Source organism: Heterodontus francisci, chromosome 30, assembly GCF_036365525.1.
Source record: "Heterodontus francisci isolate sHetFra1 chromosome 30, sHetFra1.hap1, whole genome shotgun sequence".
NCBI classification, from domain to species: Eukaryota; Metazoa; Chordata; class Chondrichthyes; order Heterodontiformes; family Heterodontidae; genus Heterodontus; species Heterodontus francisci.
In genome coordinates, this window is record NC_090400.1 from 40,065,960 (window position 1) to 40,088,569 (window position 22,610).

Here is a 22,610-nt window from a genome sequence, read left to right on the forward strand (position 1 = left end):
TAATATTTATCTGAATCCCTCCCTCAAGTTTGTCCACAAGCATTCTCCAAGCACATTAAGGATCACCTACTTGCTCACAAACCGAGTTTACATACTCCCACAACATATCATGTTTTGGATATAGATTTTCATTCCATTATCACTGCTGTGCCAATATCCTGGAATTACCTAACACCACTATGGGAGGTTAATTATCACAAGGATTATAGCAGTTCAAGAAGGCAGCACACTGTCATCTTCTTGGGAAACTCGGGATAGACAATAGTCAGTCTTGACAGTATCAATCACATTGCAAAAGCAAAAAGAAATGATGCAATTAGAATCTCCACTGAAACAAACTTTTTGAATCTGAACTTGTGCCATTATTGAAAACTCCTGTGTACTGCAAAGCTGAATCAACAGAATTTCTGTCATCTACATTGGTTAACTGGTTTATTAGCTGCTTAAGAAGTGTTAAAAGATCAATGTAATGGGTGTCATGATTGGCTGGCTTTCTATCCCTTGCACTAACGAAATCGTACTACATTAAATCTGCCCCAGCAAAATTGCTCACACCTGACAATTTGATTGGCAGTTATTAAAATCTAATAAAAACAACTTTGTTAGGTAGCACCTTCAGCAGAGAATGGGATTCACAAGAGCAAGAAAGGAACAGATACTGTGCCTTTGTGGGAGTTGAGAGGTGACCAAAAATCTGGTCAAAAGGCTTTTGAAGTTGAAGAAAGGTAGAATGGTTAAAGGATTTAAGAGAAGTCTAGAGGGTGAAGATAAGGTAGCTAAATGCTCTCGCGCCAATAGGGGGGTGTACAGAAGTTCAGAGAAAGAGAACCAAGCAGAAGAAGAGGTGAGTTTATGGAGGACATCTGCTCAAAGAATGCAAAAGATCAAAAACAAGAAAAACAAATTTATACACAAAGAAAGCAGCAATCACAAAATAGCCAATAGTGACTACAACCCAAGGTAACATGCATGTTTCAATTTCTCCCAGACTGGTCTCAACTACAGCACTAGATGGAGCATCAAGAGGTGAGAGAGCTAGTCAGTGGGTGAAAGGCAGCAGAGGTTCCTATATGGATCATATCTCAACACTCAACCATAGTGGAGTACTCACAATTGTTCGGGCTGGTGATTTCCCATGGCACAGCATGCTGAAAACCACAAGGCAGTTAATTGCAGGAAAAGAAAGAAATGCATTTATATAGCCCCTTTTACAACCTCAGGCCATCCCAAAGCACTTTACAGCTAATGAAGTCTGTTGTAATGTAGGAAATAATTTGGACAGGCCTGGGAATTTCTTTTCTGCAAGAAATGGGGAGCAAGGTTCAATGAATATGCAGAGAGCATCTAAAGTAGCCCTAATTAGAATCAGCTTAATGGTGATGGAGGAGAAAAGGGGAGAGAGAACTATATTCTCCACACGCATTAAAAGGGGAAAACATGGCTCAGACTCCAAATGCCTCAAGTTTAAAATTCTCATCCATATGTTTAAATCTTTCTATGGCATCCCTCCTCCCTATCCATGTAACCTCCTACAACCACTCCATGACTCAGACTCCTCTCATGTATTTCCCACCTTTATACTGACATTTGCAGCCCTGCCTTCAGCTGCCTAGGTCCCACTCGCTACAACTCCACCGACCCCCCAGACCCCTCCAACCTCCTCCCCTCCTTAAAACCCACCTTTATGACCCTTCATAAACTCTCTTTTGGCTCAGTGCTCGTTTCCCATACACCACCAGCAAGTTACTTAGGATGTTTTACCACATTAAAAGCAATATCATTCTATATAGGTTTAGTGGGGAAACTAGTACTGGTGGAGGTATGTCAGGCCAAATGCCTTCCATTTGCTCTGAGATTTCTACCATTTTATGATCAAACTTAACGTACAAATCCTTATTCTGAATGCTGGGAGGCCAAGAGAAAGAGTCACTGCTTTAAGGGACAGTAAAGCTTGTTCAATCATGGTGCTCATGACTACTTGAAACCAGAATGTCTATTTGCTTTTTAGGCCATCTATTGTCACCTCCAGTGAACTAATACTTCATTCACCCATGGTGTGGAGGTTGATGCCAAGAGGGGTTTCAGAGGGAACATTTTTAAATTGGCACATTAATAGGAATGCAGCACTGTGCTGTCATGATCAGATTGTGCTAGAAACAAGACTGTTAAGAAATTGTAATATAATCGCAACGGTCACAGTAGATTGCAAAAACTACTTGATTTGTTGCAGGATGTCAAACCATGTAAATCATTAGCCTTAAGCAGTACTTCTCTGAATGAGCTGATTGGTTGATACTGAATTACGTGATAAAGCATCTTGTACAGCAATGGTTTTCAAATGTGGGGACAGCCTGTAAATATTGACACACTTCCAAAGACCACCTGAAAATATTTGAAGACCTATAAGGATTGACCCACTCTTGGGACCTCAGGCAGATATCAACACACCACCTGGAATCCCCTGAAAATACTGGCACACTTCCAGGAAGCCCTGGAAAATATTGGCACATGCCTCTGTCTTAATGCATGAAAGGCAGCATCAGCTATGCAAAGAAAATGGTGGTCCTGTTCCAGAAAACATTTCCTATTAGCATAAAAACAGATAATGTGCTAATAAGCCAATACAGACAAAATATAGAATACAGATGTTTGAAGACACTGCAGTCACGATGCATAATATTTCTAGTCCCAGTCAGGAGCTTGGCCTTTTCATGTACTCCATAAAACCTACCAACCCTAATTTGAAAATCTCTGATAAAAGTACCCCTTAAAGTAGTTTGATCATACAGTGCATAAAACAATCAGAACTGTAAGGAGCCTTTTTCCAGAACATGGTAGGTAACTACAAACAAAAGAAATTACTCGCTTGCAAAATTCTCTCTGATTTAACCTTCAAATTCTGCACTTTAAGCCAACGTTTTGCAAACCTACTTTTTTTTAAAAAACAGCAAATGCAGCAATGCTAGTTTAGCACTCATGGAGTTAAACATGCCTAAGGTGAGACATGGTTGCAAAAATTGGAATCTTTGAAGCTTTAAAAGCACAGCCAATGCAATCAAGGCTGCTGCTGCTTTAAAGAGCTTGTGCAAACCCGGTCTCTTCCTGCAGAAATAAAATTAAAGTTACACTGAATTAGACCACAAGTGTAGGGTTACATTCCACCCAAACCACATGATACAGCTTTTATTATTGCAACCAAATTGAAATTTACATGTTGTTCCATTCCTTCACCACAACTTATCCTATATCATCTAATTCGACAGTCGAGCCACGTTAATTTACTGATGGGGAGGGGGGAAGAAAAACCTCTGCCTCAGCAAAAGTTTTCATTAAAATTTTAGACAAATGATCTCCTTGTCCTTCTCTCCACTGCCTGGGGCTCCATGCTATTTCTATGCAAATAACAACCTCAGAGTTTATATCCTATTATTTCCACCGGAGCTGCACCGACATGACCTGAAACACAAGAGATGGAGCGAGTGATTGCTGGAGTGTGAAAAAAAAATATCGTCAGGAGTCAGAACGAAGAACAAAAAAAAAATGCTAGGATAACGTATTTATCTCGAGCTGTATTGAAATTCATTCTGTGTCGGCGATCATGCTCAATCCATCTGCTTTATGTTATCATTTGCATTTCATGCCTCCTGGCTTTGATGTGCTGATACTTTGATGCAGTCTGAGGCGTACATCATCATTATTTCAATTTTCACGCGAGCCGACAGGTCAGAGAGATCGAAATGTTGATGTTTCACGTACAGCTGTTTATTGCAAGATGGGATGGAAGGATGTCCATGACACCTTGCCATCCCTGTTCATTATGCATGCAAGTATTCCAGCAGAAAATTAAAGTTGATTCAATGTGAGTAAAATCCAATTTTTTTCCCTCTCTCTCTCTTGCCTCTACCTTGTAGGCAAGGGTTCACAGGGCACCTAAATGAATCTAGGTGTCTTACGGCAATTTGGTTCTGTAGTTACAGACCACTGACACATAGAAGGTAACGCAGACAATGTGATTAGGCAACTTGCAGCACTGATCACCCGCCACCCCCCTTGATAAAATAATCTGGGCTGCAAATGATAATGGCCATCTGAAGGCTGCCTGTATTGCACATTAGCTGTCTGTGAATCACCACCAAACTGAGCAGTGACACAAGCTCAGCCAAGCAGAAAGCAAGCCCTGACTAGATTCCAGCAGAAAGTGGCACCCTTGACCGGCCCTATTCCACATTAAGGGGGAAGAAGCAAAACAACACACAGGATAGCTGAGCTTTTCCCTCTGGGCTGCCTGAATTGCACTGTTCGCCTCAGAATGAGTTCTATTTCAAAACCAAATCACATCCACAGCAACTTCTACTCACCAAGTGCATTATAGTTTTCTAAAATGATATAAGAAAGCTTTCTTTTTTTAAAAAAAGAAAATTAAGTCTTAGTGTCTTCACTCCCTCCTGATGAAATGATGGCAATTTAATTGAGCTCACTCACTCTTGCACACCCGACCCCCTCAATTTCCTACCCATGGATTCCTCTAAACTTGAAAACTGCGGAACTATTTCCATTTTTCTGTATCTTTTTTGTCCTTTCTCTCAGTTGTCCTTCCTTCTCAGTCATCCTCTATCAGAAAGCTCCTAGCAGTTATTGCTGCGTACGATAAGCAATACAGCCACTCCTTTGATAGGGCATGATAACAGCAATGGCTACTGAACTCAAAATTGCAGACCGCGTTAACAATTTTCTTATAGCGCCTACACACCTGTTCTCTACAACATGGTTTGAATCTCTGATTAGTGCATCGTCAGGGCAGTCAGGTTAGCTTGCAGTCAGTGGAGGGGGGGTGGGGGGGGGGGGGAGGGGGAATCAGTTGCCTACCTGTAGAAAATGTACAAGCACCAGAAAAGACTGTGAACCAAAATTTTACAAGAGATAATTTGAAAGAAATTTTTAGGCCTTGCCAGTATGTCAAGGATCCAACTCATAGTAGTGGGAAGTGAGCAAAGCCTTCCTCCACTGAAATGCCCAATCTTGAATAAGCGAGTTATGGAACAGTAGCCTCTTATTTTCACCAATCTTTTCGCTATAATGTTGCTGTTCTATTAATAGAAGTGATCTGGAATGGCACCTTAAGCAACAAAAAAAAAAAATCGCTGAAATCTCAGCACTGGCCACATTTACTCTGATTTGCTACCCAAGTACCACAATTTTGCATAAAACGTCACAACAGTAGTACAAATGCTGGTTTCTGAGTAGATCAGGGTCACAACTCACCCAATCTATCCAGCCAACAGAAAAAGCACTAGTTTTATTATTCAATTTTACAGAATCTAATAGGATATAATTGTCCTGTGTATTTCAGTCAAGAAAGCACATTTATGATTATATTCTTCTCAGCTAAAAAACAATCAGTAATCATAATAGGACTTGTAAACTGGTGGGGGGGGGGGGGGGGGGGAAAGTGGGTGGAAAGTAAAAACAAAAAAAAAACTGAATTAATTTCAGAATTGCAGGCGTCAGTCCTACTGCTAAACTTGTGCAGTTTTATTTTAAGCACCTCAGGCCCCTAGTTATCAAATTACACCAAATTTATACCTGTTGAAGAACTCCAACAAAGAATTTGGCAGCCCAACGAGAGGGGGCGTAATTCTAGATTTAGTCTTCGGTAATGAAGCTGGGCAAGTGGATGAAGTAGTGGTGGGTGACCATTTTGGAGATAGTGACCATAATAGAGTTAGTTTTAGCATAATCATGGAAAAGGACAAAGATAAAACAGGAGTAAAAGTTCCAAATTGGGGGAAGGCAAATATTACAAAACTGAGAGGTGATCTGGCGAATGTGGACTGGATACAGCTACTTGAAGGAAAATCAGTGGCAAACCAGTGGGAGGCTTCAAAAGCGAGATTCTACAGGCACAGTGTAGGCATGTCTCCACAAAGATAAAGGGTGGTATTGCCAAATCTACAGCCCCCTAATTATCTGGAAGCTTACAGGGTAAGTTAAAGCAGAAAAAGAAAGCTTAGAACGATCACAAAAAAATTTATACTTTAGAAAGCCTATAGGAGTATAGAAAGTGCAGGGGTGAAGTGAAAAAGGAAATTAGAAAAACAGAGAGCACATTAAAAATTACTGGCAGGTAAAATCAAGGAAAACCCCAAGATGTTTTATCAGCATATTAAGAGCAAGAGGATAACTAAGGAAAGGATAAGGCCTATCAGAAATGTACAAGGGAACTTATGCGTTGATGCAGAAGATGTGGGCAGGGTTCTTAAGAGTTTTTTTGTCTCAGTCTTCGCAAGGGAGAGTGATGATGCAGACATAGTAGTAAAAAAGGAGTGTGAAATATTAGATACGATAAGCATAATGAGAGAGGAAATAATAGAGGGTCGGACATCCTTGAAAGTGGATAAATCGCCAAGGCCGGATGGATTGCATCCCAGGTTGTTAAAGGAAGCCAGGGAGGAAATAGCGGATGCGCTGAGGATCATCTTCAAAGCCTTACTGGATACGGGCGAGGTGCCAAAGGACTGGAAGTCTGTGAACATTATACCATTGTTTAAAAAGGGATAGGCCAAATAATTATAGGCCAGACCCCGGTGGTGGGTAAATTATTAGAATCAATTCTGAGAGACAGGATAAACTGCCACTTAGAAAGGCACAGATTAAGCAGGGTTAGTCAGCATAGATTTATTAAGGGAAGGTCATGTCTTACTAACTTGATTGAGTTTTTTGAGGAAGTAATGAGGATTGATGAGGGTAGTGCAGTGGATGTGGTCTACATAGGTTTTAGTAAGGCATTTGACAAGGTCTCGCATGGCAGACTAGTCAGTAAAATGAAAGCCCATGGGATACAGGAGAATGTGGCAGGTTGGATCCAAAGTTGGCTCAGTGACAGGAAACAAAGGGTAGTAGTCGCTGGATGTTTTTGCAAATGTTTTCCCTTATGTCCCCTCTAATCCTTGTACCAATTACCTTAAATCTGTGCCCAGATTTGCGTACAGTTCTTGTCACCACATTACAGGAAGGACATAATTGCTCCGGAGAGAGTACAGAGGAGATTTACAATAATGTTGCCAGGGCTTGAAAGTTGCAGCTATGAGGAAAGATTGAATCCACTAGGGTTGTTTTCCTTAGAACAGAGGAGGCTGAGGGGTGACTTAATTGAGGTGTACAAAATTATGAGGGTCCCAGACAGGAAGGACCTGTTTCTCCTAGTGGAGAGGTCAATTACCAGGGGGCACAGATTTAAACTGATTGGTAGAAGGATTAGAGGGGACATAAGGGAAAACTTTTTTACCCAGAGGGTGACAGGTGTCTGGAATTCACTGCCAGGAACGGTAGTGGAGGCAGAGACTCTCAATTCATTTAAAAAGGTACCTGCACATGCACCTGAATGCTACAGACCAGGCGCTGGAAGGTGGGTTTAGATTGGGCAGCTAGCATTTTGGGCTAGTGCAGACACGATGGGCTAAATGGCCTCCTTCTCTGTGTAATTTTTCTATGGTGATCGGAACTGGAGTTAGGCCTGACCCACTCATGATTCTTCTGTGGCTCCAGCGGCCACCAATGAAAGGTTGGTGGATTTTTTTGTTTTGCAAAAGGAGCAGGAGTGTTCCACAGCAGTCATGATCCCCCTCCCCTGCAGCCCGTTCCAACCCCCATGCACCCTGCACTTACACAAGGGCCACTGCAAAGCATGCTGACGAGGCCTGATGGCCATATCAAATCTATCTTTGGGCCTCTCGTCCTGGGTGTGTGCTGATCGCACAGCACCATGTTTTGGCCCGAAAACATGAGTCAGACAGATACTCGTAGCTAATCCACACGTTCAGCATAATCTTAATGTAGCTAGGAGATTATGAATGTTTAGCATCATATCTTTAGGCACTTTCTGAGATGCCAAAAGGTACATTCTAACATAAGTTACATTCTGATTTTACTTGAAGTAATATGTTATATGATTAAATGCTCAAATTAAGAGGTTTTCTTTGATTGGTCTCAACACCTTAGGGTTTGTAAAGGGAAAACACCATGACAACACGTGGAGTTATCACCAAGATCCTTCAAAGGGAAATCCCAGGAAAGCCATCCAAAAGTGTGTTTCTAAAATTCACCCTTCATTTTGAAGGTAAAATAAAAATGCACCAAAGTACAAATATTAATCCTTTTCATCTCTGTGGGCAATTTCTTGCGCAATGCTAGAAATGGTCATTTTGAAAGTAATCAGTTGGCAGTCATAATATCATTGTGCGAGTTAAATGTGTGTCTCCATTTAAGTCAGGTATTCTATTAACCCTTCTTGCTATTTCAGCACAAAAAAATTACCAGTTCATTTCCGACAACCTAAATTTTATATTAAATTTTGTTTTTCACCTGACTACAACTCTAATGTCCTTATATTACTTAGAACTGAAATGCCACCAAATATACCAATAAAGCAAATGTTGTTTCCCTAATAAGTGACAGTTTCTTTAGCACAACATGGATATTACCTGCATGAAGTCTTCCTCCCTGATACAAGTGGGTGGAAAAGATCTACAGAGAAAGCACTGGTCCTTAATATCATCATTTCCCTTGATATTGGTACAATAATGGATGTTACCGGAGGCCATGAACACTTACTATCGGCCTCATTTTAACTCAGGCCAGCAATCAGGGTATGGGGCGGACAGCAAACTGTCCCGACCTTGACAATGTGAGGCCAGGGAGATTTCAACTCTTTTGGCCCTGACTCCTTTACCCACTAGGTTGACCTGGCAGCTGGCTGTTTGGCTTCGCAATCGGGGAATAATTTATAATAGGGAGCACCAAAAAAAGAACAGGGTGTTGGATGGAGTACAAGCACTTCAACTTTTAACTGGATTTAAACACCAACTTATTTTGTTAATTTATATATGTGGAATCATGTAAAATTCCATTCTAATGCAACAGTTATTATACTAGCGGGTATATTTGTTCTCGCATTTTCCAACATGTGGATGGTGTCCTGCTATACAACTCATATTCCATTTTCCTGTAATTTGATGAATTCTGCTTTTGGCAACATTAGATCAGTTTACACGGTGCACAATCCCATTATGCTACTTTTATTGTATTGCTGCACAACCTTCCTTAGAGATTATTAGGGGACAATTTCATTAAGAATGGCACTAAAAACAACTGTCACTCAAAAATACCAGTGCTTTATAAATAATTCAAACATCCTGGATGTCTAAATAAAAATACAATTGCATATTTTGTAAAGTCAATACAATTTGGACTTTAGCTGATAGATACAGTGATGACAGCTGGAGAATATGTTATCTTGGCAAGCACTGTCAACTACAGAGTTTTACCAATGCAAAAGCTTGCTTTTACCTTGTTCAAGGCTCCAGCCCCGGTCAAAATGATGTGCGAGTTTTCCACTTGGATGGTTCTCTGTCCCAGTCTTACAAGATATGCACCAATACCAATTGCACGGCACGTGACCTGCAATAAGACACTACATCAGATAACAGTTCCTCTTCCAGCCAAAGATTTTCCTAATTAAATTGGGTCAACAGTTCACACATTGTTCAAATAAATCAAAATTTTTTTCCAAAAAATTCAAATCAAATGAGGTAAAAAAAACCCTGATGTACTGAGTATACATGTGTAAATGTTAGGGATAACTTTTGATTGCAGGAAGACACACACACACACATGGCAGCAGTCGTATACCATGTGATTTTCCACCCATTATCATGCACCGTGCCCCAGCGGTTTCCAAAAATGTACTTTCTGTCAGTGCAAATAGAAGCCTTGTAATTTTTATTTTGGTTGTAGGGACTATTTTACAATGCATCGATTGGCTAGGTCCTCAACCAAGCCATTAGATGGGAGCAGAAAGAAAGGACTTGTATTTATATCAAGTCTCCCACAACCTCAGGAAGTCCCAAAGCACTTTACAGTGAATGAAGTACTTTTGAAGTGTAGAGGCTGGGGTAATGTATGAAACATAGCAGTCAATTTGATCCCAGCAAGGTCCCACAACAGCAATAAGATCACGACTAGATAATCTGTTTCTTTAGTAACTGACACCGGGGCAACTCCTCTACTTCGAATAGTGCCACGGGATCTTTTATATCCACCTGAGGGGCCTCAGTTTAATGTTCCATCCAAACGTCAGCGCCTCCAACATAGCAACATTCTCTCTGTACTGCATCGAAGTATCAGACTAGATTTTTTAAAAATTCATTCATGGGGGTTGGCGTCGCTAGCTAGGCCAGCATTTATTGCCCATCCCTAATTGCCCATGAGAAGGTGGTAGGGAGCTGCCTTCTTGAACCGCTGCAGTCCATGTAAGGTAGGTACACCCACAGTGCTGTTAGGAAGGGAGTTCCAGGATTTTGACCCAGCGACAGTGAAGGAACGGCGATATAGTTCCAGGTCAGGAGTGTGTGACTTGGAGGGGAACTTGTAGGTGGTGTTGTGCCCATGCATTTGCTGCCCTTGTCCTTCTAGTTGGTAGAGGTTGCGGGTTTGTATTCAAGTCTAAGAGCGGGACTTAAATCCTCTACCTTCTGATTCAGACGAGAATGCTACCACTGAGCCAAAGCTGATACCGAAGTACAAAGTACACAACTGCGTTATTTAAGACTTTTTAAAAAGCTCTAGGCCATACCAAATTCATGGTGATAATTTCATCATAAGCCAAGGATGATTCTCCTGCTATCATTCCCGATCCTCGGAGATTCTCAACTCCCAGACCCTCCTCTTTACCAATGATATCTGTTATTTTGTACCTGTGAACCAAGAAGCCATCAAGTCACATTAAAAGAACAAGGAAACAAATCCAAACTGAATCAAGCCAAATTTAAACATGGCATGGTACCTTATAAGGGACCTTTTAGTAAGCATCTAACTCAAATAATGAAGCAGCCCAGCACGTATCATAATGGGCTTTATTTTCTGCTTTTCTCAATCTTTATTCCCTCCTCTACTGAAGATACTGAGGAACAGTTCCATGGACACCAGCATCCCTCCAGTACCTCACCCAAGTGAGCATTCCTCATGCAAGACAGTGAGCAGCAGCAGGCTGTTCGTTCACGAAAGACATCAGCCATCACAGTCACTGAGTTGATCCCTATTACAGATCCTCATGCAAGACAGAGAGGACAGGGATCTTTATTAAAAAATCTTTCTACTCCAGCCTTTGCTCCACTGATAACACATATGCTCCGATGTTCAAAAATAAAATTAGTTAGCTGTCACCTACTAAAATATTTCCCTCCCATCAAAATATCTTCCACTGAAGTCTCCATCAGTGGTATCCTTCAATGAATGCACCAGGCAGCAAGTTTCAACACTGCCAGAAGGAGTATCCTCCCCAATACAGATTTCTGCCCCACACACTTCATAACTCAGATTGCGGAGAATCCTCCTGGAGGGGAGACAAACAGTGTAACAGCTTAGAAGCTGAAGCTGGTCAATGTAGAATCCAGCACAGTTGAGAAGACATCACTGTACATTAAACATGGATAATTACTGAGGAAAAAAAGTCAAGTCCATATTTATACTTTACATAGAAGTTACAGCCTAGAAACAGACCATTTAACTCAACAGGTCCTTTTCGGTATTTAAGCTTTTCACGAGCCTCCTCCCACCTTACTTCACCTCATCCTATTATAATATCCTGATATTCTTTTCTCCCTCATGTACTTATCCAGCTTCCCTTAAAGCCATCTATGCTAATACCTCACTACTCTATTTGGTAGCGAGCTCCAAATTCTAACTCAAAGTTGCTTAAAGACGTTTCCCCTTAACTTCTTATTGGATTCATTAGTGACTGTCTTATATTTATCACCCCTTGTTTTGGATTCCTCAAGAGTGGAAACATCTTGCCTACATCTACCCTCTCAAATACCTTCATAATTTTAAAGATCTCTAACTAGGTCTCTTTTCTAGAGGGAAGAGCCCCAAAAATATAGTCTTTCCAGATACTTAGAATCTTTCAGTTCTGATATCGTCCTTGTAAATATTTGTTGCACCCTTTCCTATGCCTTTCTGTAATATGGAGACCAGAACTGTGCATAGTACCCCAAATGTGGTCTACGCAGTACTTCTATCACAACATATACTTTGAATATGAAGTCTATTATACTTGTTTGAGCAAGTGATTTTGTGGGGTGTGGAGTGACAAGATTCAGTGGCAAATCCTGCAAATTCCTACACCAATGTCAGCTTAAGCATTGCATTATAAATCCCAAAGGCAGCAAAAATGATGCTTTGGTAAAGTATGGCTTCCTGAGTAATTGTGAGGTGGTGGTGGGGTTGGGTTGAAATTCACTACCACAACAAATCACGGATTCTACTTCTGGTGAATACTGGTCCTTAAATGCACCCTTATAAGCAGCTATTATCTGAAAGGAATTACAAAGGTCCCTCCAACAACTGAGACCACTCATGCAATCAGTATTTCTAGTTTGGCCAGATAGCCCCAAGGTCCAACTAGACTAAACACTTATTGCCATGTTATACCTAGCACAATAGCACCAATTTGCTCCAGGAAGCAGCACAATATGGCAAACACTCTAAGTATGATACAATCCATCAGTGTCATACTCATAATTTAGTGTCTCAAATTACTCCCAGCACTAAAAGACAGACCTGCAAACAACGGTACTTCAGCCTAGAGTTACATAACCCAAAATACTCTCTCCAGACAGGATCCACATTTGGAGGGACACCTTCTAAACTATACTGAATGCTTTTCCACAGTTCAAAGGAAAAAAATTCACAAACCTTGACTCTCCTTCATCCTCAACATGTTCACAGTGCACAGAGTTCAGTGCGCTGACTTTCTTATAGTCCTGAGGTGTGAGGTACAGGTACTTGTAACCCTGTAAATGCACAAGACAATTAATGCATCTGAACATGTCAACAGAGTGTTCTAACCCAGCCCAAACTCTTGCAGCCCATATTCACGACTGTACAGCAGCCTCTAGCTGCAAAGCTGCTCCTTAAAAGAAACAGACTGGTCATCTGTTTTTTTTTCCATTTTAATGTTGAATATGTTCCTGTTGGGCTTCTGAAATATTTAAATGCAAGATTTACTGCAAGAGCCCAAGTTAAAAGACAGATAGGTTTGTGGAGCTCAGTGAAATAGTTTCAGAGTCAATATTTACTCAAATGGTAGTACCATAGTGTGGAGAGACGTGTGGGGGGGGGGGGGTGGGCGGTCTTACAACCTTCATATAAACATCCAGTCAGCTATCCCAGGAAACTATCCCAATAAAATGTCAAACAGAAATGAGAGAGAATTCATAAAGACTTTTGAAATAAATCATAGCTGTTTAGAAATGTAAAAGTAACCAGTCATCATGTGGGAGGCACTGAGCGTCAGCATCTACTGTATATATCCATAAGGGTTAAAAGTGGAGGAAGGGTATATCTTAAACATATTGACCCAGCAGCATTCCTATCAACTGCAGCTCCTCACTGTTCTTTCTTGCAGCAAAGTGATATATTTAAATGGCAACTTTCCCTCCGGAGTCCAGTCCAAGCTCCCACTTCTGATTTACAATCAGACAGCTCAGCAGGATAGATACAGGAAGCGGAGATTTAAAATCAACAGTGTGCACCAGGACTTAAGTCAGGAGGGGGAGCTTTCTTTTAAATATTACAGTCAACAGGAATGTATTGGGTGAAAAGAACAGGGAAAATGTATTGTGGCATCAGATGTGAAGGTGAAAATTTTGGTGAATGGAAACATTGTACTATAAACTCTCATTTTACACAATGGCTATGGATTATTATTATGGGGGGTCAGTGGAAGGAGGTGGTGATTTGGATGGAATTTGGAGTTGTCTTGCACACAAGTGCACAGAATATATTTTCAGGATCTTGGATGCATGGTCTGTTTTTTTTTAATTTTAATAAGTTTTATGTTCAAAGCAAGTGAAATTTGTGCCGGAATATTGGAATTTTTCTTGGTATCTTATATCACATTGATTACTCCCAGCTCTAATAGTGTGGATCCGATGTAGCACTAGGTGCATCACAGATTTATTTCTGGTTCTTACATCAGTTATGCTTATGGCCTCCATGTGACGTTGCCACGAAATGTAATATTATGCAAGATTTTCTGACATAGACCTCCATTCAATGGGTACTAGGTTGAAACTATCCAAACTAATTTCACATGAGGCCTTTACAGTGGACAGAAAGGAGATTTTTAATCCATTAGTCCAGGCCATATTCAAACCCAGGTACCACAGTTACAAGAACTGGAATGAAATTCATTATCCCATGAAATATAACAGCCACTGACCCATTATCCCACATAGATTTTTAAACCCATCAGTTCTTAAGTATCACAAAGAGTTACTCATATGGGTTGAGAGTTAGATTTTGCAGGGTTTAGTAATGTAGCACTCAGGTTTTAAGTGATGTAGAAATGTTGGGGCAGTTCCACAGATTCTGCTTAAGCAGCCACTTAGATTGAAGGCCTACACTAATGCAAAGGTAAGACAAACAGTTTGACATAGGTGGTGGTGAGCAGATTTGACTTTCAGCCTTGTTGAAGCTTTAAAGCAGCACTCCCCAACTTCGCTTAGTCCCAACAAGGCCTTTTAAATGATTCTTTAAAAAACTCAATATCTGATCCAGACAGCAGCAGTGAATACATAAAACAGGGCTATGCACAGAACTGAGAAGAACCCACTGACTGTACAGTGGGTTTACTTTAGCAAGGATTCAATTTATTGAAGCTGCTGGCTTGTAAGAAATTCATTTATTTGGTCACCGTGATTAAGGTGGGCCAACTGAAACCGTAATTATCAGCAAATACCCATAATTGTCCATTCTAAACCAGTGTTTACCTTATATGGATCAGCAGGGTCTTCCCAGGCCACATGGAACATGTGTCGAATTTCTTCTGCCAATCCAATCCTTGCTCCACTGTTTGCTGCTATGTAAATGCGTGGGATGCCTTTGGTTCTGGCAAGTTCTGAGGCTCTCAGGAACAAGAGGTCCTCCTGGGGCCCAAAGGACCCAATCTTGTGAGTGATGTCATTGCTTATGACAATGATGTCACGGCCATCTGGACATTCTGGTGACTTTAGATGCATCTTCCAGGCCACCATACCAATCTGGAAAAAAATCCCAATCAAACCAAGTTAGCAAGGGGAAATATTGAATGTTCTGAACATCATGAAAACCAATAATATTAGAATTTACCGAAAGAAAGAACAAACTTGCTTATATATAGTGCCTCACCACCTTTTCACATGAATTGCTTTGCACAGTTAGGTAGGCAAATCATGGCACCAAGATAAGATAAGCAAATAAGATAAATGACCAGTTATTAACTTTCTGGTGGGGTGGTGGTTGATGCTAAGGAAGGAACGTTGACCAATATGCCAGGAGAATTCTCTGTTCAAGTAGCGTCATGTGATCTTGTACATCCATCTTATCAGGCAGATGGGACGTACATTTTACATCTCATCCAATAACTGGCAATGTTCCATCACTATTGCACTGTCCTCTTGGTCTGTGGAGGGTGTTTGAATCTATAACTTTCTGACTCAGAGACATAACTACGACCAAAAGAGCAAAGCTGACACTTGGGTTTCTGTTGGCCCAGCAGATTTTAAAAAAAAGTCTCCAAAACTAAAACTATGAATGCCCTTGACACTTTGATCTCAAATCTAAAATATGACGCGGAAGCCTCCAGGGAGGTAATCTGCTCACTTATACATCAGTTATGGTCAGTGACCGAGAGAACTTGAACGGGGTGGAAAAGACGGGACAGGCAGGGGGAAAAGAGTGAGAACAAAAGACCCATCCCCAGGACCATACATTACATTTACAAGATCAGTGACACTGATCTCCATATTCCAATAAGATTCCCACCCAGAGGCTAGTAGTACAAAATGGACAACAGTTGCCAAAATGCCTAAGCGTGGACATCGATGGTAAATCTATAAAATGTCTCAGCTGCTGGCACTGACCTGCTAGCCCATACGATCAGGAAGAACCAGGTTTGATCTCTAATTTGTGCTTAATTAACTGATGTTAGCTGATGGCAGGGATACAACAATTGCCCCCCCCCCCCCCCCCCCAGCACCTCTGGGTTGAGGAGGGTAAAATTGGCCAAGGTCCGCGTGCCTGATTACGATTCACTGGCTACTGCTGAAACAACTGTGTGCAGGAAATAGCTAATGATGGGACTGGACTCGACTGTCCTATCTGCAGCCTTTGACCACATCGTCCTCCTCCAAATGCCTCTCCCTCAGTTGTCCAGCTGGGAGGAACTGCCCTTGCCTGGTTCCAATCTTAATTATCAAATCTTAGCCAGAGAATCATCTGCAATGACTTCTCTTCCCACTCTTGCTCTTTTACCTCAAGTTCCCCAACAATGTATCCTTGGCCCCCTTCTATTCCTCATCTACACACTGAACCACTGTAACATCATCCAAAAACAAAACAGGTTCTATGTGAACGCTGACAACACTCAGTTCTATCTCACCACCATCTCTTTTGATTCCTCCACTATATTGGATTCGTTACACTGCTTGTCCAACATCCAGTTTTGGATGAGAAGTTTCCTCAACTAAACGTTGGGATGACAGAAGCCATTGTCTTTGGTCCAGGCCAGAAACTCTGTACCCTGACCACTGTTATCATCCCTCTCCCTGACAACTGTCTGAAGCTGAGCCAGACTGTTCACAACCCTGGTGTTATGCTTGACCCAAAGATGAACTTCCGACCACATATCTGCTCCACCACCAAGACTGCCTCCATCCACCTCTGTAGCATTGCCTGACTCTGTTTCTGCTCATCTGTTGCTGAAACCTTCATGCATTCCTTTGTTACCTCTAGGCTTCACTATTACAATGTTCTTCCGGCTGGCCTTCCATCTACCACCTGGCATAAACTTGTGAAATAACTAAAATTCTGCTACCTGTGTTTCAACTCTCACCACACCTGTCAGGAGTGAAATTAGGAAACACTTCTACATGCAAAGGGTGGTAGAAGTTTGAAATTCTCTTCTGCAAATGGTAATTGATACTAGATTAATTGTCAAATTTAAAATTGAGATTGATAGATTTTGTTAATCAGAGGTATTAAGGAATATGGGGTAAAGGAAATAGGTTGCAAATCAGCCACAATTTCACTGTATGACAGAACATTCTCGAGGAACTAAAAGGCCTACTCCTGTTTCTATGTTCCCAAGTCCTGTTCACCCATCATCCCTATACTTGCCGACCTACACTGGCTCCCAGAATGACGATACCTCAATTTTAAAATCATCATTCTTATTTTCAAATCCCTCCATGGCCTTGGTCCTTCCTATTTTTGTAACCTCTTCCAGCCTTACAAGCCTTCAAGATCTCTGCACCCTTCCAATTCTGGCATCTTGTGCATTCCCTGATTTTAATCGTTCCACTTTCTTTTATTCATTCTTGGGATGAGAGTGTCGCTGGCAAAGCCAGCATTCATTGCCTATCGCTAATTGCCCTCGAGAAGGTGGTGGTGAGCACCTTCTTGAATCGCTGCAGTTCATGTGGTGTAGGTACCCCCATAGTGCTGTAGGGAGGGAGGTCCAAGATTTTGACCCAGCAACAGTGAAGGAACGGCGATATAGTTTCAAGACAGGGTGATGTGCGTCTTAGAGGGGAACTTGCAGGCGGTGGTGTTCACATTCATCTGCTGCCCTTGCTCTTCTAGGTGGTAGAGGTTGGGGGTTTGGAAGGCGTTGTTGAAGGAGCCTTGGTGAGTTGCTGCAGTGCATCTTGCAGATGGTGGAGGGAGTGAATGTTTAAGGTGGTGGATGGGGTGCTGATATAGCGGGTTGCTTTGTCTTGGATGGTGTCAAGCTTCTCGACTGCTGTTGGGGCTGTAATCATCCAGGCGAGTGAAGAGTATTCCATCACACTCCTGACTTGGTGGCTGTGCTTTCATCTGCCTTGGCCCCAAGCTCTGGAATTACCTTCCTAAATTTCTCTGCCTCTCTACCTCTGTCTCCTCCTTTTAGATGCTCCTCAAAACCTACCTCTTTGACCAAACTTTTAGCTTCTGTTCTGAAGACTTGCAAGTGTTAAAAAGCTGCCACTTAGGATCAAAGTATTTCAGGCACAGTTAAAAATTGTGTTACTAAATCGATAAACAAATTTTAATTGTCATTGAAAAACATCTTCTGTGGCTCATGTCAACATTTTTATTGATATTGCTCTTGTTAAGCGCCCTGGGACGTTTTGCTACATTAAAAGGTGTTATATAAATGCAAGTTGTTGTTATACCCTCCAGAGTTGGATTGCCTGTTGACAAAGCCCATCTAAAATCATATGCAAAGGATGCCTACTTGGATGAGGTACTGGAGGGTGACCAATTCTCAGGAAGAAGTTAGGGCCTTCAGGAGAGGAGGGAAGGGACAATAACTGAAGGAAAAAGGAGGAATAAAAATGTTCTCAAATGGACTGCAATCAAAACAAGATATTCAGTAAGTAGAACATCTTTCATTAAAACTTAAAAATAGGAATTATTATTGGGGAACACAGCAACTAGTTGCTTGTAAACTCCCTGGTCCCAGGTTTTAACTAGAGTTTCTCTTTAGTAATTTTTGCAGCAAAACCCTAAAAAAAAATTAAAATAATTAAGTTTAAAAAAATGCAAGTTAAAAAACTAGTCTTCCTGTATTTTTTGTACAAAAAATAAAAATTGTTTATGGACTTAATAACACTTGTAATTGTGCCAGAGATACTTTGATCCGAAGTAGCAGCTTTATCACGTGCAAGACTTCAGAAAATTAAAAGAAAAAATGCATCTACTCAAATCAAGAAGCAAAGACAGCTGACAGGATATGTGTAAATACTTCTTCTGTTTTTCAATATGGTTGAAGTAGCTACTTTGTAGTTAAAGCTCCCCCACAACGCTCCTTTTAAAAAATGGAAATAAAACTGCAGGTAATTCAACCTTTAGTGGAATGATGTGCCATCTAGAGGAAGCAATAGAAAACCGCACCTAGAAAATACACGGTCAGATATCAAAATACTTAACCGTCTCCTACCTTTCTCATTCAATTCAATGGGACGTGCCCTTTGACTAGTAAACAGATTTTCAGCAATAACCATCCTCTGACAAATCTACCAAAAATTTCAGGGTACACATTTAATGCGGTAACATTTTAAATTAGGAGCAGCATTTGCCTTGCGAGAGTCCTGCACAAAGGGGTGGGGCCTATACATTTTACTGGACAATTATACTAAATGCTGATGACTTAATCTGGTGTGAAAACTGCATACATGATCTTGTAAAAGCATTTTTACAATCGGCAATACAAAAATAGTTGACAAAATGATGAGGGATCAGCTGTTACTATTGCATAGATGTCCTTTCACTGGACCCAATCTGGGGTCCCTGACAGGCTTAGGGCCCCATGCAGTTGCAAAGGCCCAACACCACCTCTGGTTTAACTTCATCTGTCGCGTCACCCCTCCCTATCTCTGTAACTACTTCCCCAGCCCTCTCTGTTCCTTTTACCCTGACCCCTGGTGCACCAACCTTTCCCTTCACGCTGCAACTGCCAGTCATGCCTTCAGTCACCTAAGTCCCATTCACTGGAATTCCATCCTTAAAACCCCTTCACTGTCCTGTAATATGTAATTTACAGTAAAAAGCAAATCTCTCCCAAAGAAAACAAATGTTAATCAGAACCAATTGATACCACTATCATCAGCATACAAATAGGCTCACTCTGCCTGAGTTCTAGTTAGGAACAGGTTTAAATAATTTCAGCCTGTATTTGCAGAAGTCACCAGAAATTTCAGACAAAGATAAAGTGGTTGAAGAGCCATGACAATGGCTCTCTGTCCCTTTTTCCCCTGCTTTGCACCCAAGAACTGAGCATTTCCTTGGCACAGAGGCCATTTGGCTCTGTAGTGCCCTGTCTTTCCACAGTCAAAACCACGACAGGGAAGAGTACAGAAAGTAGAGGCTGTGCTTTCCAAAGTTTCCCACATAAAAATCTTACACAAAAGCAAAGTACTGCAGATGCTGGAAATCTGAAATAAAAACAGAAAATGCTATAAATATTCAGCAGGCCTGGCAGCATCTGTGGAGAGAAAGAGTTAACGTTTCAGGTCAATGGCGTTTCAACAAGTATACTTTCTGACGAAAAGTCATCGATCTGAAACGTTAATTCTGTTTCTCTCTCCACAGATGCTGCCAGACGGGCAGAGTATTTCCAGCATTTTCCATTTTTATTACAGCATTAAAAACTTACCTCCTCCCTATGCTATCCACTGTGCTAAAAGTAAAAGCTTTGTTAAGCACCAGCACACAAATTATGCAACAGTAACAGATTGCACAAAGCAATGAGAAACAATCTGCTGCAGTTTTAACACCATGCTTTAGAATTAGCCAGGATTAAACGCTCAAGGCCTAACATTCCTTTTATAATGGAAAAAAAGCAGGCAAATACCCATCTTTCTCGGTAATTAAAAGGTCCACTAACAAATGCACAGCTTTAGAATACTTGATTTCTCAAAGTGCAAATTTGTTAGTGGGTCATTGAAGGCAACATTAGATCACATTTTTTCATTAAAAGTGGGATTTCGGGTTCCTGGTATTATTAACTCAATAAGGAACCATTTTGTGACATTGTACTCCTGACAGAGAGCTCTTGCATCACTTGCTGAACTCTGAAAAGGGCAATTTTCCCAGTCACACAAGTTTGTGTTGATGTGAAACTGTAACTATTTCACGTCAACACAAAGCAGGTCATTTGAGAAACTTACAAAATAAGATCAGCCACCCGTTTTGCACTCCATTTGATTTTTACTTTCCATTGACTTTAATTCCTTCAGTCCCATGATGGTGCAGGGAGTGCCCGGGGGTGGGGGGTGGTAGATTAAAATCAACCTCAGGTATTCGGTGTAAATAGCTGTCAAGGTGCACTGAACGTAGCTTAGAATCCTATCCTGGTTCATATAATTAGAATTACACAGAAATTTCAAACAGGCTGTTTGGCCCAACCAATCCAAGTTAGGGCTATGCTTCAGTCGAGCAGTAGTTTTAATTCTATGTGCCAGTTGTGTTCCTATTATACAACTTCCCATCAATCATCTATTTCCTCTACTAAATGTTGACATGGGCCCAGAGTTTCTTCAATGTCAGTTATGCCATTCACCATCAGAGGGAGTTACACACAAGTTTCCTGGGGTAAGTTAATTTAAATATTCTTGGTGCAGCTCTGGTCTAACTTAGAATGTAGAAACTGCTTAATCTGCCGACACCTCCACTCCCTGGAAACCAACGTACAACAGCAGCATAATTCTTTAAATGCACTCTGCAGCCCCCTAGCAGAAGCAAACCACTGTCCGACAGCAAGGTAAGCAGCCGACAAGTGGTTTTACTAGAAATTTCCACAAAATCACTTGATACCATTTCTCACCCACTGCATCTGTTCAGATCGGCAGCTTCATGGCCACTTAGATGCCAACTGGGTAACACACTAAGACAGCAGGGAGAAGCAGCACAACCAACTTCGCTGAAGAAGACCTCCAAGCCCTTCTTCAAGAGATACGAGATTGGCAGCTCACAGTTCTAGGTATCTTCTTTCACTAAGCATGGCACCAAGATCAGTCGTACCGCCTGCAGGGAGCTGGCACTGGCTCCCAACTCTCTCACATCCAGCACTGATCAACAGTGCAGAAATGAAGTGAAAACACTTCACACAGGCAAGCAAAGATAGGATATCACCACATTCTCCCTTTCCTGCCTAATCACCAGCACACTCTTCCTCTTAAAACAGCACTCAAAATGCATACCTCCACTCTTAACATCCTAAGACACTTACACACCTCACTTCACCTCTCGCATCATAATTGCTGACATCCTTAAACTCACACATGCAAACTTCCACCTCTTTAGCTTACAATAAAAGAAATGTTTGCTTTGAAATACACGGGGCACTTGTCTCATGATTTGTTCTTTATAAACATTACAGTAAGTCAGAGAATAGACTACCAGTAGGTTTTGGAGTTCTGCACACAAGTGAGGATTCCTGGCAAAGTCTTGCTAGAATCCAAAGAGGTTGAGGTGCTGCCACTGCAGTGGATCAGTCAATTGAGGATGTGCTACAGAATCTGCCCTCTGATGCCCCTTGCAATGACGAGTGTAGACACAGCAGAAGAGAAGACATACTGGGAATGGAACCCCTTCCCATTCATAAGTGTCAGTGGCTCCTTGTTTGTCACATGGTGCCACCATAGCAGGCTGCAACCTGGGGAATCCAGCAATCCCATAGCAGTAAAATAAAAGCAAAAATACTGCAGATGCTGGAAATCTGAAACACAAACAAGAAATACTGGGAATACTCAGCAAGTCTGGTAGCATCTGTGGAGACAGAAGCAGAGTTAACGTTTCAGGTCAGTGACCCTTCATCAGAACTGCCATTGGAGTCCCTGGCTCTGCTGCCTGGGGCCTGAAGCTGAAGTAAATTAACTTGACTGCTCTATGAAATAGAGTGTCCGTCACCTGCCAGATGCAGGCTCTGACAGTTAATGTTGCACTGACCCAAGTAGCAGCCTGGAAGGAGCCACAGAAAGAAGGGCTACCTACAGTTTAATTGCCACAGAGAAGCTGTGGCAGTGAAGCCA

General features: G+C 41.5%; 1 protein-coding gene across 2 annotated transcripts in view; it reads right to left on the reverse strand.

Annotated features, from left to right (window-relative positions):
- acaca (acetyl-CoA carboxylase alpha) overlaps nt 1–22,610 on the reverse strand; it is a 320,877-nt gene that overhangs the window by 105,227 nt on the left and 193,040 nt on the right. For both annotated transcript variants that reach the window (XM_068010389.1, XM_068010388.1), the window contains 4 exons: nt 14,829–15,098; nt 12,751–12,848; nt 10,631–10,751; nt 9,346–9,456 (listed from right to left, as the gene is read on the reverse strand). In XM_068010389.1, the coding sequence (XP_067866490.1) occupies nt 9,346–9,456; nt 10,631–10,751; nt 12,751–12,848; nt 14,829–15,098 (600 nt within the window). The remainder of the gene's footprint in view (nt 1–9,345; nt 9,457–10,630; nt 10,752–12,750; nt 12,849–14,828; nt 15,099–22,610) is intronic.